The sequence below is a fragment of the Anser cygnoides genome, chromosome 2 (genome assembly GCF_040182565.1).
Source record: "Anser cygnoides isolate HZ-2024a breed goose chromosome 2, Taihu_goose_T2T_genome, whole genome shotgun sequence".
NCBI classification, from domain to species: Eukaryota; Metazoa; Chordata; class Aves; order Anseriformes; family Anatidae; genus Anser; species Anser cygnoides.
In genome coordinates this window covers 66819079-66834218 of record NC_089874.1, presented here as the reverse complement: position 1 = coordinate 66834218, position 15140 = coordinate 66819079, and the positions used below count along the sequence as shown (strand labels likewise).

Here is a 15140-nt window from a genome sequence, read left to right as displayed (position 1 = left end):
GGATGGGTAGCCAGAGCAGATGCAAACTGCCCTTGTCCTGGTCCCTTCCTTGCCTCTAGCTGCTGCTCTGGTGGCTGCATCTGTCAGCTGTCCTACTTCTGCTCCTGCCTCTTGCTGCCTCTTGCTGCAGCAGCTCCAGCACCGCTACCTCATCTGGATAAGAGCTGTCACTCTGCTAGTGGTATCTCTTACTCTGGCAGCGCTTCAGCAAAGAGCATGTAGCAGTGCATGTGCACATTTGTACTCCTAAGTACACTCTCCTGCTTTTTCAACTTGGATTCTTACCTTGTAGTAGTCCCTGAAAGACTCCCATGCATTTTCTTTCAAATTCTGTTCCCTACCTACCACTGTAAAACCTAGTGTGACTTCTTACTCCTAACACTCGTAACTCAAGCACGGATAGTTAGTCCAGACTTTTACAGTTACCCAGTTTCCTCCATTGTGTGGCTGGCTACCCTTTCAAGCAGAAATGCCTTCTGAATGAATAAAAATATATCTATAAATCAAACATGTACTTATCCTGCACCTTTGTTCTTTCTACCTGTCTCATCCTCTTCACCAAACACTAACAGAGAGCCATTCATCTTTGAACTTCCTACCCCCATGCTGCGGCCTGGGAGCTGCTCTCTCTTCTTGGCAGCAGCTCCCCTATCTGCTTGACAAAACAAAACATTTTTGACCTTGCCATGTGCTAGGGATTCTAAGTCTTATGTTCCTTGCACTATGGTGGTGGTTGTCTAGAATTTTAGAAAGTTGTAACTAATTCAGTAGTAGCTTTTGCTGATGTTACTCTTCTCAGAGAGATCCAAAGGGTAACATTTCAAGGGAAGGGGGAAATTTGGGACAAAAAAAGGTTGGCAAGTTTTAAGAGCCATTTGTCTGAAAAATACATTTCTTCTTTTCAGAGTTCTAGGGCTTAAGAGGAAAGATAATTAGTAATTAGGATAAATGTCTTTTTACAGATAGGAAATTTTTTAGGGTAACAGCAGAAATAAAGCAGGAGTGTGCCCAGTGACTTACGTTGCACAGCTGTTTATGAGACAGACTCCTCTAGTCTATGCACTGACATTTTGTGCTTCTACAGAAGAGCCAGAGGACAGTTAGAGAGAAACCAGGAGCAGTAGATGAGTCAGAGAATCCTAGAATCACAGAATGGTTTGGGTTGGAAGGGACCCCAAGGATTACATAATTTCAACCCCCCTGCCATGGGCAGGGAAACCTCCCACTAGACCAGGTTGGCCAAAGCCCCATCCAGCCTGGGCTTGAACACTTCCAGGGATGGGGCATCCACAGCTTCTCTGGGCAACCTGTCCCAGTGCCTCACCACCTTCATAGTGAAGAATTTCTTCCTTATATCTAATTTGAATCCACCCTTTTGCAGTTTAAAACTGTTATCCCTTGTCCTATCGCTACATCATAATCATCATGATGTTTGTCAGTGAAGAAAAGCCTCTTCCTGAATTCATTTCTTCTTTCGCTCCATCCGCAATACACAGGCGGTCACTCGATTAGGTTAAGCTTTGGGAAGGGAGGCTGGTATGCCAGAGCCAGGCATGAAATAAAGCATGGTGCACAGAATCAGAGCCACCCCTTCCTGGTTCCGATTTCTTTTACAGTGCTTCAAAACTAGGGGCTGTCAGTTGTCTGTGTTTCTCCTAGTTTCTCTCAGTTTGCTAATACATTGGCTCCTTTAACAATGCTGAGATTGGAAGAGACATTACAGTTGTATTTGCAGTTCCTTTTATAATCTGGTGCAAGGAGGAAGTTTTGTTGTGATATTTTTGTTTCAGTGGGTAGACCTTTTCTCATGAACCTGCTTGTTTTTGCTTTTTTACTGCAAAATTTAGGTGGGGGTTTTCACAGAGAGAGAATATGAATTTGAAAGAGGAAGAATTGCTGTAGGAAGAGGTTTTATTAAAAATTCTAGCTGAAGGATTGTTCATCATATCTTTGGGTAAACATTAGTGGGGTAGTGACAGAGGATGTGCCACTGGATTTACTTAGTGTAAGACAGTTCTGCCAAACAAAGTATGATATGAAAGCAGCATGAATTTTTATGTTGTTTTTCAGTATCATGTAGAGGCTCTACCTTATTGCAGTGACTTCTTTATTTTCATGTTGTCCGATGGATTGATGCAATTTATTGTCACTAAGTATTAGAACATATACTTTTTTACATGGCAATGGAATGTCACGGGTAGCATAAATCAACCTTCCCAAGTGTTCAAGAGAAATCATGAGTGAAAGAATTAGTGTGCAAGGCAAATGCCTTCTGGTCTGTCTCCTGCAGCCTTCCTTCCTCTGAAATATCCATCATCTTCCTCTTTGTTTGCCAAGACTTAAAAGCAAGCAGATACTTTCTTATAAACACTGAGGCAGAACGCTAAGAGCGTTCTTCACATCTTTCCCTGACAAAGAGAAAATTGCTTCAGCTGGAGCCCAGCTTTCCCCTCTTCTGCTGCATGCAAGTCTGGTGCTTCACAGACTACATTCACAAGCTTCTCCATGTCCCTCAGTGGTCCTGTGTGGTTTTCCATAAATGATTATATAGATCTGCTTGGAGCAGGATGGCCTCTGCAGGCAGGGATGCCATGTTAGTCCCAAGTGGGTCAGAAGCTAGGAGGTGAGGGGTGTGCTCGAGGGTCTAAAGTGAGGAGAGACTCCTAAGAAACACAAGGAACAAAACCAAGGCTGCCAAGGAGCACATTTTTTTGAGTGTCAAATGAATGTGTTTGCTGAGGACTTCACATCCTTTTGGAGAGAAGTGTCTGGGACTGGCTGGGAGCATACTGGATGGATCAAAATACGAATCCTTTCAAGAGCCCAGGTACTCTGTGGAAGGCACTCTGTACTTCAAACTGTGGTACCTAAACATTCAGAAATGGGATTGCTCAGGGCACCTGATTTTGTGCTGTCTGTCTCTTTTCTTTCCTAGAACTCCCAACAATTTTTATTCTCCATTTGTTGACATGAGAAGTCTCCTTACCGCTGAGGAATAAGTGAAGCAGTTTGCTGGCAGCTCTTTGCCTTGCCTGTTGTTCTGTTAAGATAGTGTCAGAGCACAGATCACTGTAAGCAATTGCGATCATCAGTGACAGAATTTAGAAACTGAATTTTTTTGCAATGTTAACCTTGCCATTACACTATATGGTTTCTGTGCTGCAGCTCTTTCATGCTGTACAACATCAGTCTCTTCCTCCTTAGCTAAGACTCCTGCCTTTTCCTTGTCAGTTTGGTCAAAAATTGTCAGCTGATGAATAAAATATCTCTGTGTGAATAAAATATCTCTGTATGTCACACCCTTTGCATGACAACAGGTCATGCCTTACTATGGATTTAGTACATGGCCCTCAACCAATAGCTGAAAACAATGTAGTAAAAAGACACAAAGAAATTGTGTTTTCTGCTGGTCATTTGTAGCTTCGTGCTTTGTTTTGATTGTTCTGTTTTTGTTTTTTTTTTTTTTTAAAAAAAATTCTTTTTTCGTTTTTGTGTTTATGTGGGTTTAGTCTTGTCTGATATTTATTCTTTGCATAATAATCATTGCTAGAAATTTTGCCCTCCAAGGGCTTTTCTGCAATGTTTACATACATGCATTTATGGATAGAAGTCATTTTCAACACAAAACTCCTATCACAAGTTTACTCATGTGTGGTTCTTCTCTGTATGCCAGATAGCTGCTACCTTGCTCATGGATTATAAAATACCACTGCACTAAAGACCCCGAAGTGGATTATATATGATAAAAGGCAGGAACTGCATTGTGTTTTTATATTTATGATTGTACTGGAAAAGATGAAGATACAGTTGTGAAAACTGCAGTTCTGAACAACGGCACCCTGATGGAAGTGAATCCTAGGTTTGGAGACCAGCCACTTCATATCAAAGAAACTCAGGGTGTCAGGATACCCAGGACAAGCAATTCAGACTCAAACAGTGAAAATTCAAGACAGATTACAGCTTTAATCCTGAATTCCTTGCAGAGTACATCAGGCGAACAGTTTCATTGTTCATGGAGACAAAGTTAGCGTGTCCATCTACCACGCGCACTCTGCAAGTGTGTCAGCCCCACACCATCCTCCCCACAGAGGGACATGCTCATCTGACAGCATCATCAATATGACCTTTCTGTATAAGCAAGCAGAAGGAACAGATGCATCAGAAGGAAATGGAGAGTTGGGTTTTTTTTGTTTGTTTTTGTTTGTTTTCATTTGAACATTGCTGTCCTGGATACTAGCGGATTTGAATTACAAAGAATATGCCCCTTGTGAGGCTGACTTGTGGGTGGGCTCACATCACTCTCAGCTTTTTTCAAAAGGATGTGCCTGAGTTAGGTAAAAACAGGCTAATTATTGTAGCACTGTGTCTGTAACAGCAGGAATTTCCAGAAATGCTCATGGATATTCAGGCATGTGTAGTAAATGAGTTTTTTGCACTTTCTACATTCCCATTGAGATCTTCAGAGCAATTTCACTACAGAAGATAACATTTATGTTCTAATTTTTCAGAGGGATCAAGGTTGACCTGGAAGTAGACTGCCCAAGTCATGGTTTCAGTAATGAAGATGGAAGCCAAGGTCAAGCTTCTCATTTTCCAGAAGTGCCTGGACTTTTGATTGTTGGTCTATCTAGTTTTCTAGCATATGTCATAGCAGAGAGTATAGCACAGGAAATAACCTACTGTGCTAGTGTTGTCCAAGTACATTTTGCCAGAGTGCAAACTCTGCGAGGAGAAAAAATATACCTGGAGACCTTTTGACACACTACTTTTTCATTATAAGAATTCTCTTGCTTTGCCTATAGATTTCTTTTACCAAACTAATTTAGGATGTCAAAATGTGCAAGCAGGCTTTTGGTTTTGGTTTTGTTTTGCTTGCCTATTCTTAAGCAGAATTTCATGCAAAAAATAACAGAAGATGCATTTAGCAGTTTGATATTCTTTCCGTTAGGATGTCTGGGGATTTTCCCAGTGTTCATTTGATGGCATTAAAAATGAATGGAATGACTAAATGGTTTACAATTTTACATTTTCAGTTAACACGAAAGCAATTACTAATGTGTATAATTATCTCCAGAATTACTTGGATCATACAAATGGCATTCAAACCAACCATTTTTAACTGTTTTCCAAGGAATGTGTCTTTACATAGTATGTAGCAAGAACAATCTCCTGCAGTCTGAACTCAGTATCATTGCCCTTTCAGAATTTACTTCTTAGATTACTCTCCTGGAGAATGGTAACTTCTTACTTCAACCAGTATTTAGAGTGCTTCCAGATTTCAGCAGGGGATTGGATATTGAATAGAGCCAATCTATCACTTTAATGTGAGTCTCATATCTAACAACACTGGGATCAATGGTCAATCCATTTTTCTCTGAGTTAAAAGGACCATACTGAGACCAGTGAGCGGTTTGTCCTTTCATGACTGAGCTAGTCAGTGAGAGAAGAGACAGAGAAAATGGTCAAGTCTGAAAAAGAAAAAGGAGCTTATCTTAAAATGCAGGATAGATACATCAATGATGAAGGCCAAGAGTCAGGGGAGTGTGATTCATGGGCAAGGTTAAAGAAAGTGACAGTTTGGTGGAAGAAGGGATGGGGATTTGGTATGATCTGGATGGTGCAGCAAGCACTAGAGTGAAGTTCTGTCTGAAACCATGGTGCAAACCTGTTTTAGATTTTAAAAGCTACGAGGAGGAGCTGAAGCACAAGATGCACTTCACTTTCCATGCTCCTCTTCATTGCAACGGTTAATAAGGAACGTTATCATTGTTTGACTGTGGCTGCAAGGAAGAAGTATTATAGGTCCAAATTTCATAGAATCATAGAATCACAGAATTATGAAGGTTGGAAAAGACCTCCAAGATCATCTGGTCCAACCGTCGCCCTACTACCAATGTCATCTACTAAACCATGTCCCTAAGCACCATGTCCAACCTTTCCTTAAACACCCCCAGGGATGGCGACTCCACCACCTCCCTGGGCAAAATCTCACACCAGGTTTGAAGTGAAGATAACGTGAAGATAGATTCTACTTGGTGATGCTTATTCTTCACAGTTGGTCCTTTTCTGATGTATAATATTAATGAAGTTCGTCTTGGCTTTCTGTTGGGGAGCAGCAAGAGAGGGCTGGAAGCCAAGTACCATCAAGGCTGGCAGGGGCCTCACCAAGAAGCAGTGCATGGTGGGCTGACCCCAGAAAGCCACCAACCACCCACACAACTGTTCTCTCAGTGATTCCACCCCCAGCAAGACAGGAAAGAGAACTGGAAGAACAAAAGCAAGAAAACTAATAAGTTGAGATACAGATAGTTTAACAGGTAAAGTAAAGAAAAAAAATTAGCAACAAGCAATACACAGGAAATCACTCCTCATGTCCCACACCTAGTCTGATGCCCAGCCAGTCTCAGAGCAATGGCCACCAAGGAAGTCAATGCCCTCCATTCTTCTTCTTCTCCTTCAGTTGTTATTGGTGAGTATGATATTGGATTGTATGCAATATACCTTTGGCAAATTTGGGTGAGCTGTCCCATCTGTGTCCTCTCCCAGTGTCTTGCCCACCCCCAGCCTACTCACTGGGGAGCAGAGTGGGAAAAAAGGAAATTCTTGATGATATGCAAGCACTGTCCAGCAGCAAATATCACTGTGCTAATAGTGCTATTTTAGCTACAAATCCAGAACATAGTACTGTTTGGGCTGCTACAAAGAATGTTAATTCCATCCCAGCTGGACCCAGTGCAGCGTGCAAGCCCACAGAACCTAAGCATAGAACCAGTACAGCTTCAGCATCACGGCAGAAAGTCAAGTCAGTGGATCAAGATTATTTCAGCAAGTTTCTTGGACAGGCACAGGAAAAAGTATCAGGCAAAAGCTGAGGGCAAGGCCACCAGACCAAGACAGATAGGCCACCAAGCCAAGGTGGGGAGGCCTCCAACATGGTGATTTTTACAGCTCTTTCTCACACCACTCTGTTAACAGCATCTTACATAGGCTTAGACAGTGGCACCATGTCACAGCCAGCCTTGAGCACTAGCAGCCAAACCTCTAGGAGATGGTGGGGAGAGGCTGAAGAGCCTGTTGGTACATGCAGGGTCCTGCCACTACTGTGCTGGATGGAGTAAAATTAATTCTGCTTTGCCCACTTGCTCAGGAAAAACCTTTCACAGCTAATTGTTGAACTGTATAAAATATTTTTCCTTAGATTTATTCTGCTGGAAAGATTTAATTGATTATGAAGTATGGCTGAATACAGACATTGCATAAAAGAATGTGTTAGCAATTCAACTCCTCAAATACATGTAGGTATTATATACATATATAGTGTGATCGACATTATACCAGCACATGGATCACAGGACAGCCCTGGTCTTTGAGGAGCTGAAAAGATAAATACCTAGTTCCAGAGGAGTTACAGTCTGAGCAGAACTTAGAACTTACACAATTATCCCTAAAATCTCCTTGAAGGAATTGTATGGAACGATACCATAGCTGAAGACATTGTGTAATTTCCCTTTCCTTCTCCCATACTTGCACTATATTATCCTGGACTGCTTTATTATCAGAAGACTCATAATCAACACCAGATGACTCTGTTCTTCTCCAGATAGGCCAGCTTGGTAGCATTGGTCAGTAAAAAAAGGCAGTGACAATGGTTACTTCTTCAAGCAAAATGTATTTTATTTAGCTACAGGAGTCAGTAATCAGAAGGGGGAGCAAGGCAATTGTTGCCTCACTTAGGGCTTTGCCAGTTTTTCTAAAGACTTTGGTAGATTCAACTTAAAGAAACTCTTTCTGGTGGTAGAGATACAAATATCTTCTTTGCGGGCCCTGCCTCTTGCCTTGTTTTCCTCCAATTTCTTCTGAAGGGCCAAAGCTTTGTTTAAGCTTTTTCACCTTGAGGGTCCCTGGCTCTCTTATCAGGTACATATGCAGCATACTGCCCAGAGAAGAATATCAAAAAGCTGCTGTTTTGGGAACTATTTACCTTTTTTAGAATCTGGCCTTTTGCGTTGTATCTGTGTTTTATTGTATTTTACTGTACCTGTAACTTCTGTCTTTGAAAATCATGGACTGAAAAGACTGTATTGTAAGAGCAGGAGTGGACCTGGTAACACCAGGGGAAGGTCAGGATATTTGGAAGGCTTCAGGAAATGCTGGTGGTCCCCTGGACTTTCATTTTTTAAAAGCAGCAGAAAGAATTCTGGAACCATTAGGAATTTTGGACAAAGGTTTTTATGGAAATGATTAAAGGCAAAAATGCTTGTTCAGCATTAGCAAAGTCAGTGTATGCTCTTTTGTTCAAAAAAAGGCCATCAATCTGAGGCATCACTAGCATTCCTTGATAGGTGTAGTTTTTCAGCCCTCCCAAATCAACTTTTGACCTGTCTGAATCTGGGCGTCATAGCACTTCTATAGCAAAGATTGCCAGACTACAAATTATGCACATTTTGGTAACTCATGGGGTTACGAAGGAGAAAATATACACTTGTGTGAGTCCTGGGAGTTTGGAATGGGAGAAAGCTGGCCTCAAGCTGTTGTGATGCAGCGAATGACAGTGAGGCCTTAGCCAGAAGGGTGGAAACCTTCTACACAGAGCAGAACAAGCAGCATGCGTGAAAATAATTTTTACATAGTGAAAATGGAGATTCCCAGAACGGATGTGGTTCCTGAGGGAGCAAGACCCAGTTATTTTATTCTATTTTCCAAGTTCACAAAGAATATAATCCATCTAATGGAAAAAATATACACTCATGCAAAAGTTTATATACACATGCACGAGCATATGTTGAACTGATTAAACACATTTCAGTTAGTTTATTCTAGTTTTGCTTTGTTACATCTGTAAATGGAAAAAATATGGCATCTGATAATAAATCAACAGGCAACTGAAAGTGACCAGACATCAAAGACATTTTCTGCTCAAAGGGTTTTTGAAGGCTGTTAAAATATTTCCCTCTCCTAGAGAGCAGTTGATCCTTCCATGAAGGACCAGACCCCTCAGTCCTGAATTCCAGCTCCAGTTATGGGCAGGGCACAATATTAACTTGGATTTCTTTGGCTGCAATGGACTTAAGGGGTAACAGCCACCGTTCCAGACCTTGTGGGAGAGTGATATAAGACAAAAGTTTTGAAATTTGTGACCTGTTCAGCTCTCACTCACTTTGAAGGTGTAATTACCTCAGTTCAGGGAGCTGCTTGTGTTTTTGAAATGAAACAAGTAAAGTTGAAGTTACGAGAATGTTAAATGTTTTCATTTAATTTAATATACACTTTGTATAGATGAACAAAAGAAGCTTATGCTAGAATATTCCACTAAAACATTTCACTCATGCACTGTTTCATGCCTTGAATACATTTCTAATATAGTTTATGTCCTTGTTATCTAAAATCACTTGTACAAAAATGTTGTAAAGGAATTTCCTTCTTACCCCTCCCCGTCAGTATCACAACTGACAGAAGAAATTGTTAGACTTTCACAGTGAAAACTTATTAGCCACAGTGGGTTGTAGTTATTGAGACCGTCTGCGGAAAAAAGAGGAAGGGATGGATACTTGTGCTCTAATGGTTAGGGAGTGGGACGACTGAAGAAAATCTTAATGAAGCTTTGTGACGTGACATTTAGGTCAAAGACCAAAGTAAGGCTCATATGTCTGTCTTCAAGAGAGAAGATAAAAAACAGTAGTTTTGGAAAGATGGATCTTCCTAGTCTGCAAAAGCCAAAGACTATGACAATCCTATATAGCCTTCCTGAAAACTCAGCAGTCTCCCTGGCACAGCAAAGTCCTGACACAAGTTTATTTCGGCCAAGAGCCAGTATTGACACAGAGTGGCTGGATTTTCTGTAGTTCAGAGTTCAGTGGGTTATTCCTGCTATGAAGCACAACATGTCCAAGCAACACATTGTTGTTAAAGCTAAAAAAATTTCATTGTATGGCAGAAGTTTATGGTCTTTATCCAGGTGGCACTTTCGGATGTAATATACTCTGAATACATGATGAGGCATAAAGCACACTAACATTACCAAGATGAAGAAGAAACTCTTTGCCTGAGCCCTGAATTCCACATGGGAGTTGATGTCAGGCCAGTATTTCACAGCCAGTTTATAGATCACAGATAGCTGGATGACAGTGAGCACAGCACAAACAGCCATCAAAATTCCAACCAAGCAGTAGTTTACTATCACCATGGGTGTCTCTTGTATCTCCTGCTGGAAGTGAAAGCACTGGGAGGACGGGTATGTTTTAGAGGTGCCATAGTAAGAGAGAAAAACAGGTGCAATCACCAGTGCTCCCAGCAGCCAGACAGCAATCACCCACGTTGTAGTGTAGCACTTCTTAAACTCAAGTCGGAAGAGACGTATTATGATGATAGCAACGTAAAACGTGAAGGTGGTGTACATGTGGAAGTAGATAATGGCACTCACTAGCCTGCAGGTGAATGTCCCAAATTTCCATTCCTGTAAAATGTAATAGCTGAGGCGAAAGGGGATGCTGAGTAGCAGGAAGGTGTGCAGCACCAGGAGGTTGATGATGATAATGGTCATCACAGATTGTGACTTCCTTCGAAACAACTGGTGGGACATCACGATGACCCCGAGGGTGCCGCCAGCCAGGTCAATGCTGTACAGGATTATGAGAACAGAGTGGAACCTCTCTGAGGTGTCCAGCAGTGTCTCGTTGGAGGAGTGGTTCTGCTGGGTCAAGCTGATATTAGGCATCCTCCTAAGCACCTCTTTTGAAGGTTACTGAAAATTAAAATTGTGAACTTTTAAAATAGACATGCTTTCTTTGTTGCTTCTGTTATTGTTAACTATAGAATGTCACAGATCCATTAAGTGACATTTTAGTGAATTGTGTTTGAAATAATTTTATCCTGTGTATATACAACCTTATAATAGTTGTTAAGCTGTATGTGACAGCAATAAGCTGTGTCTCTTGGTGTTAAAACCGTATTATATATAATAAAGAATGAGTTTTTAATTTATTAAACTGCATGCCAGGATATTTTTGCAATTATTTGCCTCTATCAAGCCTTTTGACATAGTCAAGACGTTGACTGTAAATTCTACAAGTTTAATTTGCACTTATGTTATAAAGCTAAAATTGAAGGTAGGAAAAATACTGCAAAGAGGTTGCATGTATAATTTGTGCATAATTTCTGAAAACACCAAAGCCATCTTTTTAGCGTCTTGCTGGGTGACTGCAGGGCAACCATAAGACAGCAACAGTTTCAGTTTCTGGATTCACAGAGCACAGTGAAAATACAGATCTGCAGATTAAAAAACAATTTCTTCTTGCTTCAGCTCCAAGTCTTTTTGTTACAGAATTTCACCTACACTACTTTATTATGAAAAATAATGAAGAGCTACAAATTAATATAGGATCTTTTTCTTTTTTTTTCCCAAGGATATAAACCTATAGGCACTTGTTGACATCTGCATTCGTATTTGAAGATAAGGCTTGCACATAGGTTTCTTTTTGTACGAAAGTATACAGGGATAGCATGCAGGTTACAAGCGTACTTTGCTAATCTTTCCTTACCTTACAAAGAGCTCCAAAAAATGAAGTAACAGCTAAAAAATGTTTTGTTAGAAAGTTAATGCGCCCTCTCTTTGCTTCTTCTCGAGTTTGAAATCAGAAATGTGGCTTTAATCGGAAGTTCTTAATTCTGTTGCACTCATCTATAAAAGTGAGTGAAAAAAAAAAACATTTTTGTGATTACAAGCGCATTTCCAGTATTAGGATCACATTTTTCCTAGTAATTGTTTGTAACTGAAAAACATTTTCATAAAAACTTCCTCTTTATAAAGCATCACTCAAAGCATCTTCATATGGCTGCTGAAGTGCTGTGTCCAAAACTGATATAAACCATTCTGTTCAATCTCTTTTAAAATGCACGTTCTTAGAAAAAGTCATATGTTTAAAATTATGTGCTTACCTAATATTCTTGAGACAGGCATGATGAATTTGCTTTTCTATCAACTTTGCTGTAAGAAAAGTTTTATGAACTTTAAAAAGATGACTATCTGCTCCTGACACAAAATAACTTTCCACTGTATGTTGTTAATATTTCAAACTTATTTAAGTAGGCACAATCATTTCTTCTTATTATAAACAGCATCATTACAGCCCAGACGCCAACAGTTTATGTTACTCAGAAATAGATTATATTTTTTGCTATTTATAGAAATAAAATGCTTAAAATTTACCTTATAATCTCCGATTTTTGTTGTTTCCGCCTTCTTCGTTGCCATTTCATGCATCCATAGCATACAACATACATAATCAGTGTGAATAAAAGAGCCTTGGTTGTTACTGTTTGCCCAAGAACAGTTAAGAGTTTTCTCAGCCCACATACAGGAAAGTGCAAGCAAGAGATAACAATCAATTACGTTCAGCTTCTAATGTTACTCTGTTGTTCATGCAGAAAGAAATGCTGGAAAGCTGTACTTGTTTTATATTTAATAGTTAATCAAAATGTGCCAGAATAACAAAGCATTTAGCAGATTTTAAAAAAACTTCACTTGAATGTACTATCTTCAAGAACTAAGAGGAGATTACCCACTGTTTAAATTGTGTAAGTAAAATAAACCTCACACATGCACGTATAGCAATGTAAGAGTTCATTCTATTTAAAAAAAAAAAAAAAGTAGAGGCCAGTAACCTTGAAGGTTATGTCTGAACAACAGGCATGAATGCTGACCCCAAACCACAGTACTGGTAAGAGACAGCTTACTGTAAAAAGGAAAGCATTATGTTGGGGATCTTCCAGGGACACCAAAAAGCAGTTTCCTGACTAGAAATGAAAGAGAAAAAAAAATAGTGTGTTTTTTTTTTTCAATTAGAGTTCTGGACCACAGTCTGAATTAGCAGTACTCAAACAAGAATGGATAGTACATGAGGTTTTGTGAGCAGTAACATAAAACCAATATCTCAGCAGGTCTGAACTGGCATTGCTTCTGCAATTATATGCAGTCATCCTCTTCTGTGTAATATGAGGGTGGTTCCCTTTGTGAGTCTTCTCTCCTGTTATTAAGTACAGTTATTAGGAAGAACAAGATAGAGAGTAAATAAATACAAAGACTCAACAAGGGCACTAAAAGTCAGGGAGATAAACTGAAAGGATTTTGAATGTAAGTAAAACCACAGAGAGAACAGTCTGTGTGACATTCTCTGGATGATCTCTGAAAGCTTTGAGCAGTTACCATCTCATCTAGACTAGGATTCAGAGCAGGAGAGAAACCCTATTCTGGAGATTGCATGTGTTCTTGGCTTGGGGATAAGAGAAATGAGTGATTGTTCCAGCAGATAGAGCACTAAAAGAAAAGAGCTATATGAATAATGGTACTCACCAGGTACGGTTCCAGCATCTTAATCCCACTTAAGGATGGACTTCTAACATGGTAGTAATGATGTTTAGATGGCAAAATGATCTGCAGAAACATATACAGGAGGGTAGGGAGCAGCCTGGGTGTATAACATCAATGCTTTAGATGGGTTAACGTGACCATGAAACTATATCCACAACCTCTAGGTAAAGCAGGGAAATGCCTGCAGTCTTGTGTTCTGTCCACAGGGGCTGGAGCAATCCACAGCTTGAGTCATCAAGTAACGATGTAGAAGAGGCATGAAGGAACTGGGTTCCTGAAATAACTACTATATGACAGCCAGCTCCAGACAGAGCCAAAGCAGGCTATAATATCAAGAGCCTAGTAAAGTCTCTTACCTTATCCAGTCCTGTCTGAGCTCTTTGGATGTAGAGTAATTCAAAAAACCCTACAAAGGTTTTCTTTTCAATTCTTGTCACTTGGGGAAGAACACCAGTTTTGGCTGACACCAAAACTGTAGGGGGCCAGAAACTGAACTTCTGAATTGAGGTTTCATACCTCTGAGTTGCTATGTCCTCAAAGTGTTCCTTGAAGTTTGTATGTTGAAACCGTTCAGTGTTCAGTCTGTTGACCTTTCATCTTCACCTTCTTCTGTTCAGAAAAACATAAATAAATAAATCATGTACTTTGTAAATGAGGTCTTAAATTTTAGGTCAGCTTCCCATTAGAGTACAACAGGAAATTGAGTCATCTCAGACTCTTCAAATGAACTCTGAGGTCTTTCTTTGGCTTCTTATTTCATCATTGCAGTTTGCCTGGACCAGTGGTGAGAATAAAGGTTGAAAGAGAAATACACATACACACCAGAGATCCATGTCAAGACAAGTATCACAAAGAGAGTTTAAGGAGGGAAAGAACTGGGCATGTCTGGCTCAACACTGATGAAAACAGATGAGATGAAGAGGAAAGGTGAGGTTTTAAATTATTAAGAAGAGAAAATTAAAGAGAAGAAGAAGTGATAGTTGAGAGATGAGGAACAAGACCTGCTGAATGTTCAGAGACTCTGGAGATGTTCCTGAATGTGCCCATGCATGGTTGTAGAGAAGTTCCTCTGAGCAGGGTCTAGATCTCCAGTAGAATTCTAAGTTTTTATATTTTGTTTCATTTCTGCACTATTTCCCCTGCTTTCAGTGTCACTGTGTAAGAAAATATTGTATTTACTGGTCATTAGAATAGAAACTATAGTTTTACATGAGCTGAAGAGTTCCTTTCTGTCTAGGAACAAACATAAAGCTACCTTGTGTTACTGGATAGGCTTTCAGTTTTAGCTGCTTCCAACCTAGGGTCATCATTGTTCGTAATTTCAATCCTCTGTTGCTAGATTGATATGGAAATTAAGCTGAATACAGGTCAGTCATAAACAACAGTAGGACAGAGAATGCCTGTATTGCATTTTAATTTAGTACTGTGATTGCAAGTGATTCTTGCTGTCTTATTCCTTGTCTGTCATACATGAGGCACAGGTACTGTAAAATGAGGAAATCATACTCCATTGTTGTACTAGGATAACTGCTTTAACTTGAAAATCCCACCCACCCATGCTGCACGAAGAAATGAATAATTTCAGTCAGTAAGTGGTCAACAAGTTTAGAAGAGATTTGAGATTCTTATACTAATCCTCTGTTTGTTGGTTGGAGATATGTTGAGAAGTTTCTCATGCTTTATTATGATGAAAGAGGCAATCTGACTTCTCTGTTCATTAGAAACAATCATGATATAGTTGCCTTAGTCATACCTATTTAATATATTTCAAAAA

The 15140-nt window shown here is 39.9% G+C and overlaps 1 protein-coding gene across 2 annotated transcripts; it reads right to left on the bottom strand.

The window, feature by feature from the left end:
• Positions 1–7512: 7512 nt before the first annotated feature.
• LOC106044349 (probable G-protein coupled receptor 141) lies at positions 7513–12999 on the bottom strand. Of its 2 annotated transcripts, XM_048075606.2 has the most exons (4): positions 12206–12999; positions 11935–11983; positions 11538–11677; positions 7513–10741 (listed from the first exon to the last, which is right to left on the bottom strand). In XM_048075606.2, the coding sequence occupies exon 4, from the start codon at positions 10712–10714 to the stop codon at positions 9851–9853; it is 864 nt and encodes a 287-aa protein (XP_047931563.1). In that variant the 5' UTR covers positions 10715–10741; positions 11538–11677; positions 11935–11983; positions 12206–12999; the 3' UTR covers positions 7513–9850. The 2 variants fall into 2 exon arrangements, with proteins under 2 accessions (XP_047931563.1, XP_047931564.1); XM_048075607.2 differs by lacking the exon at positions 11935–11983.
• Positions 13000–15140: the final 2141 nt, after the last annotated feature.

Bases quoted from the DNA above. Each gene is read 5' to 3' on its own strand.
- LOC106044349 (XM_048075606.2), bottom strand. From the start codon at position 10,714: ATGCCTAATATCAGCTTGACCCAGCAGAACCACTCCTCCAACGAGACA.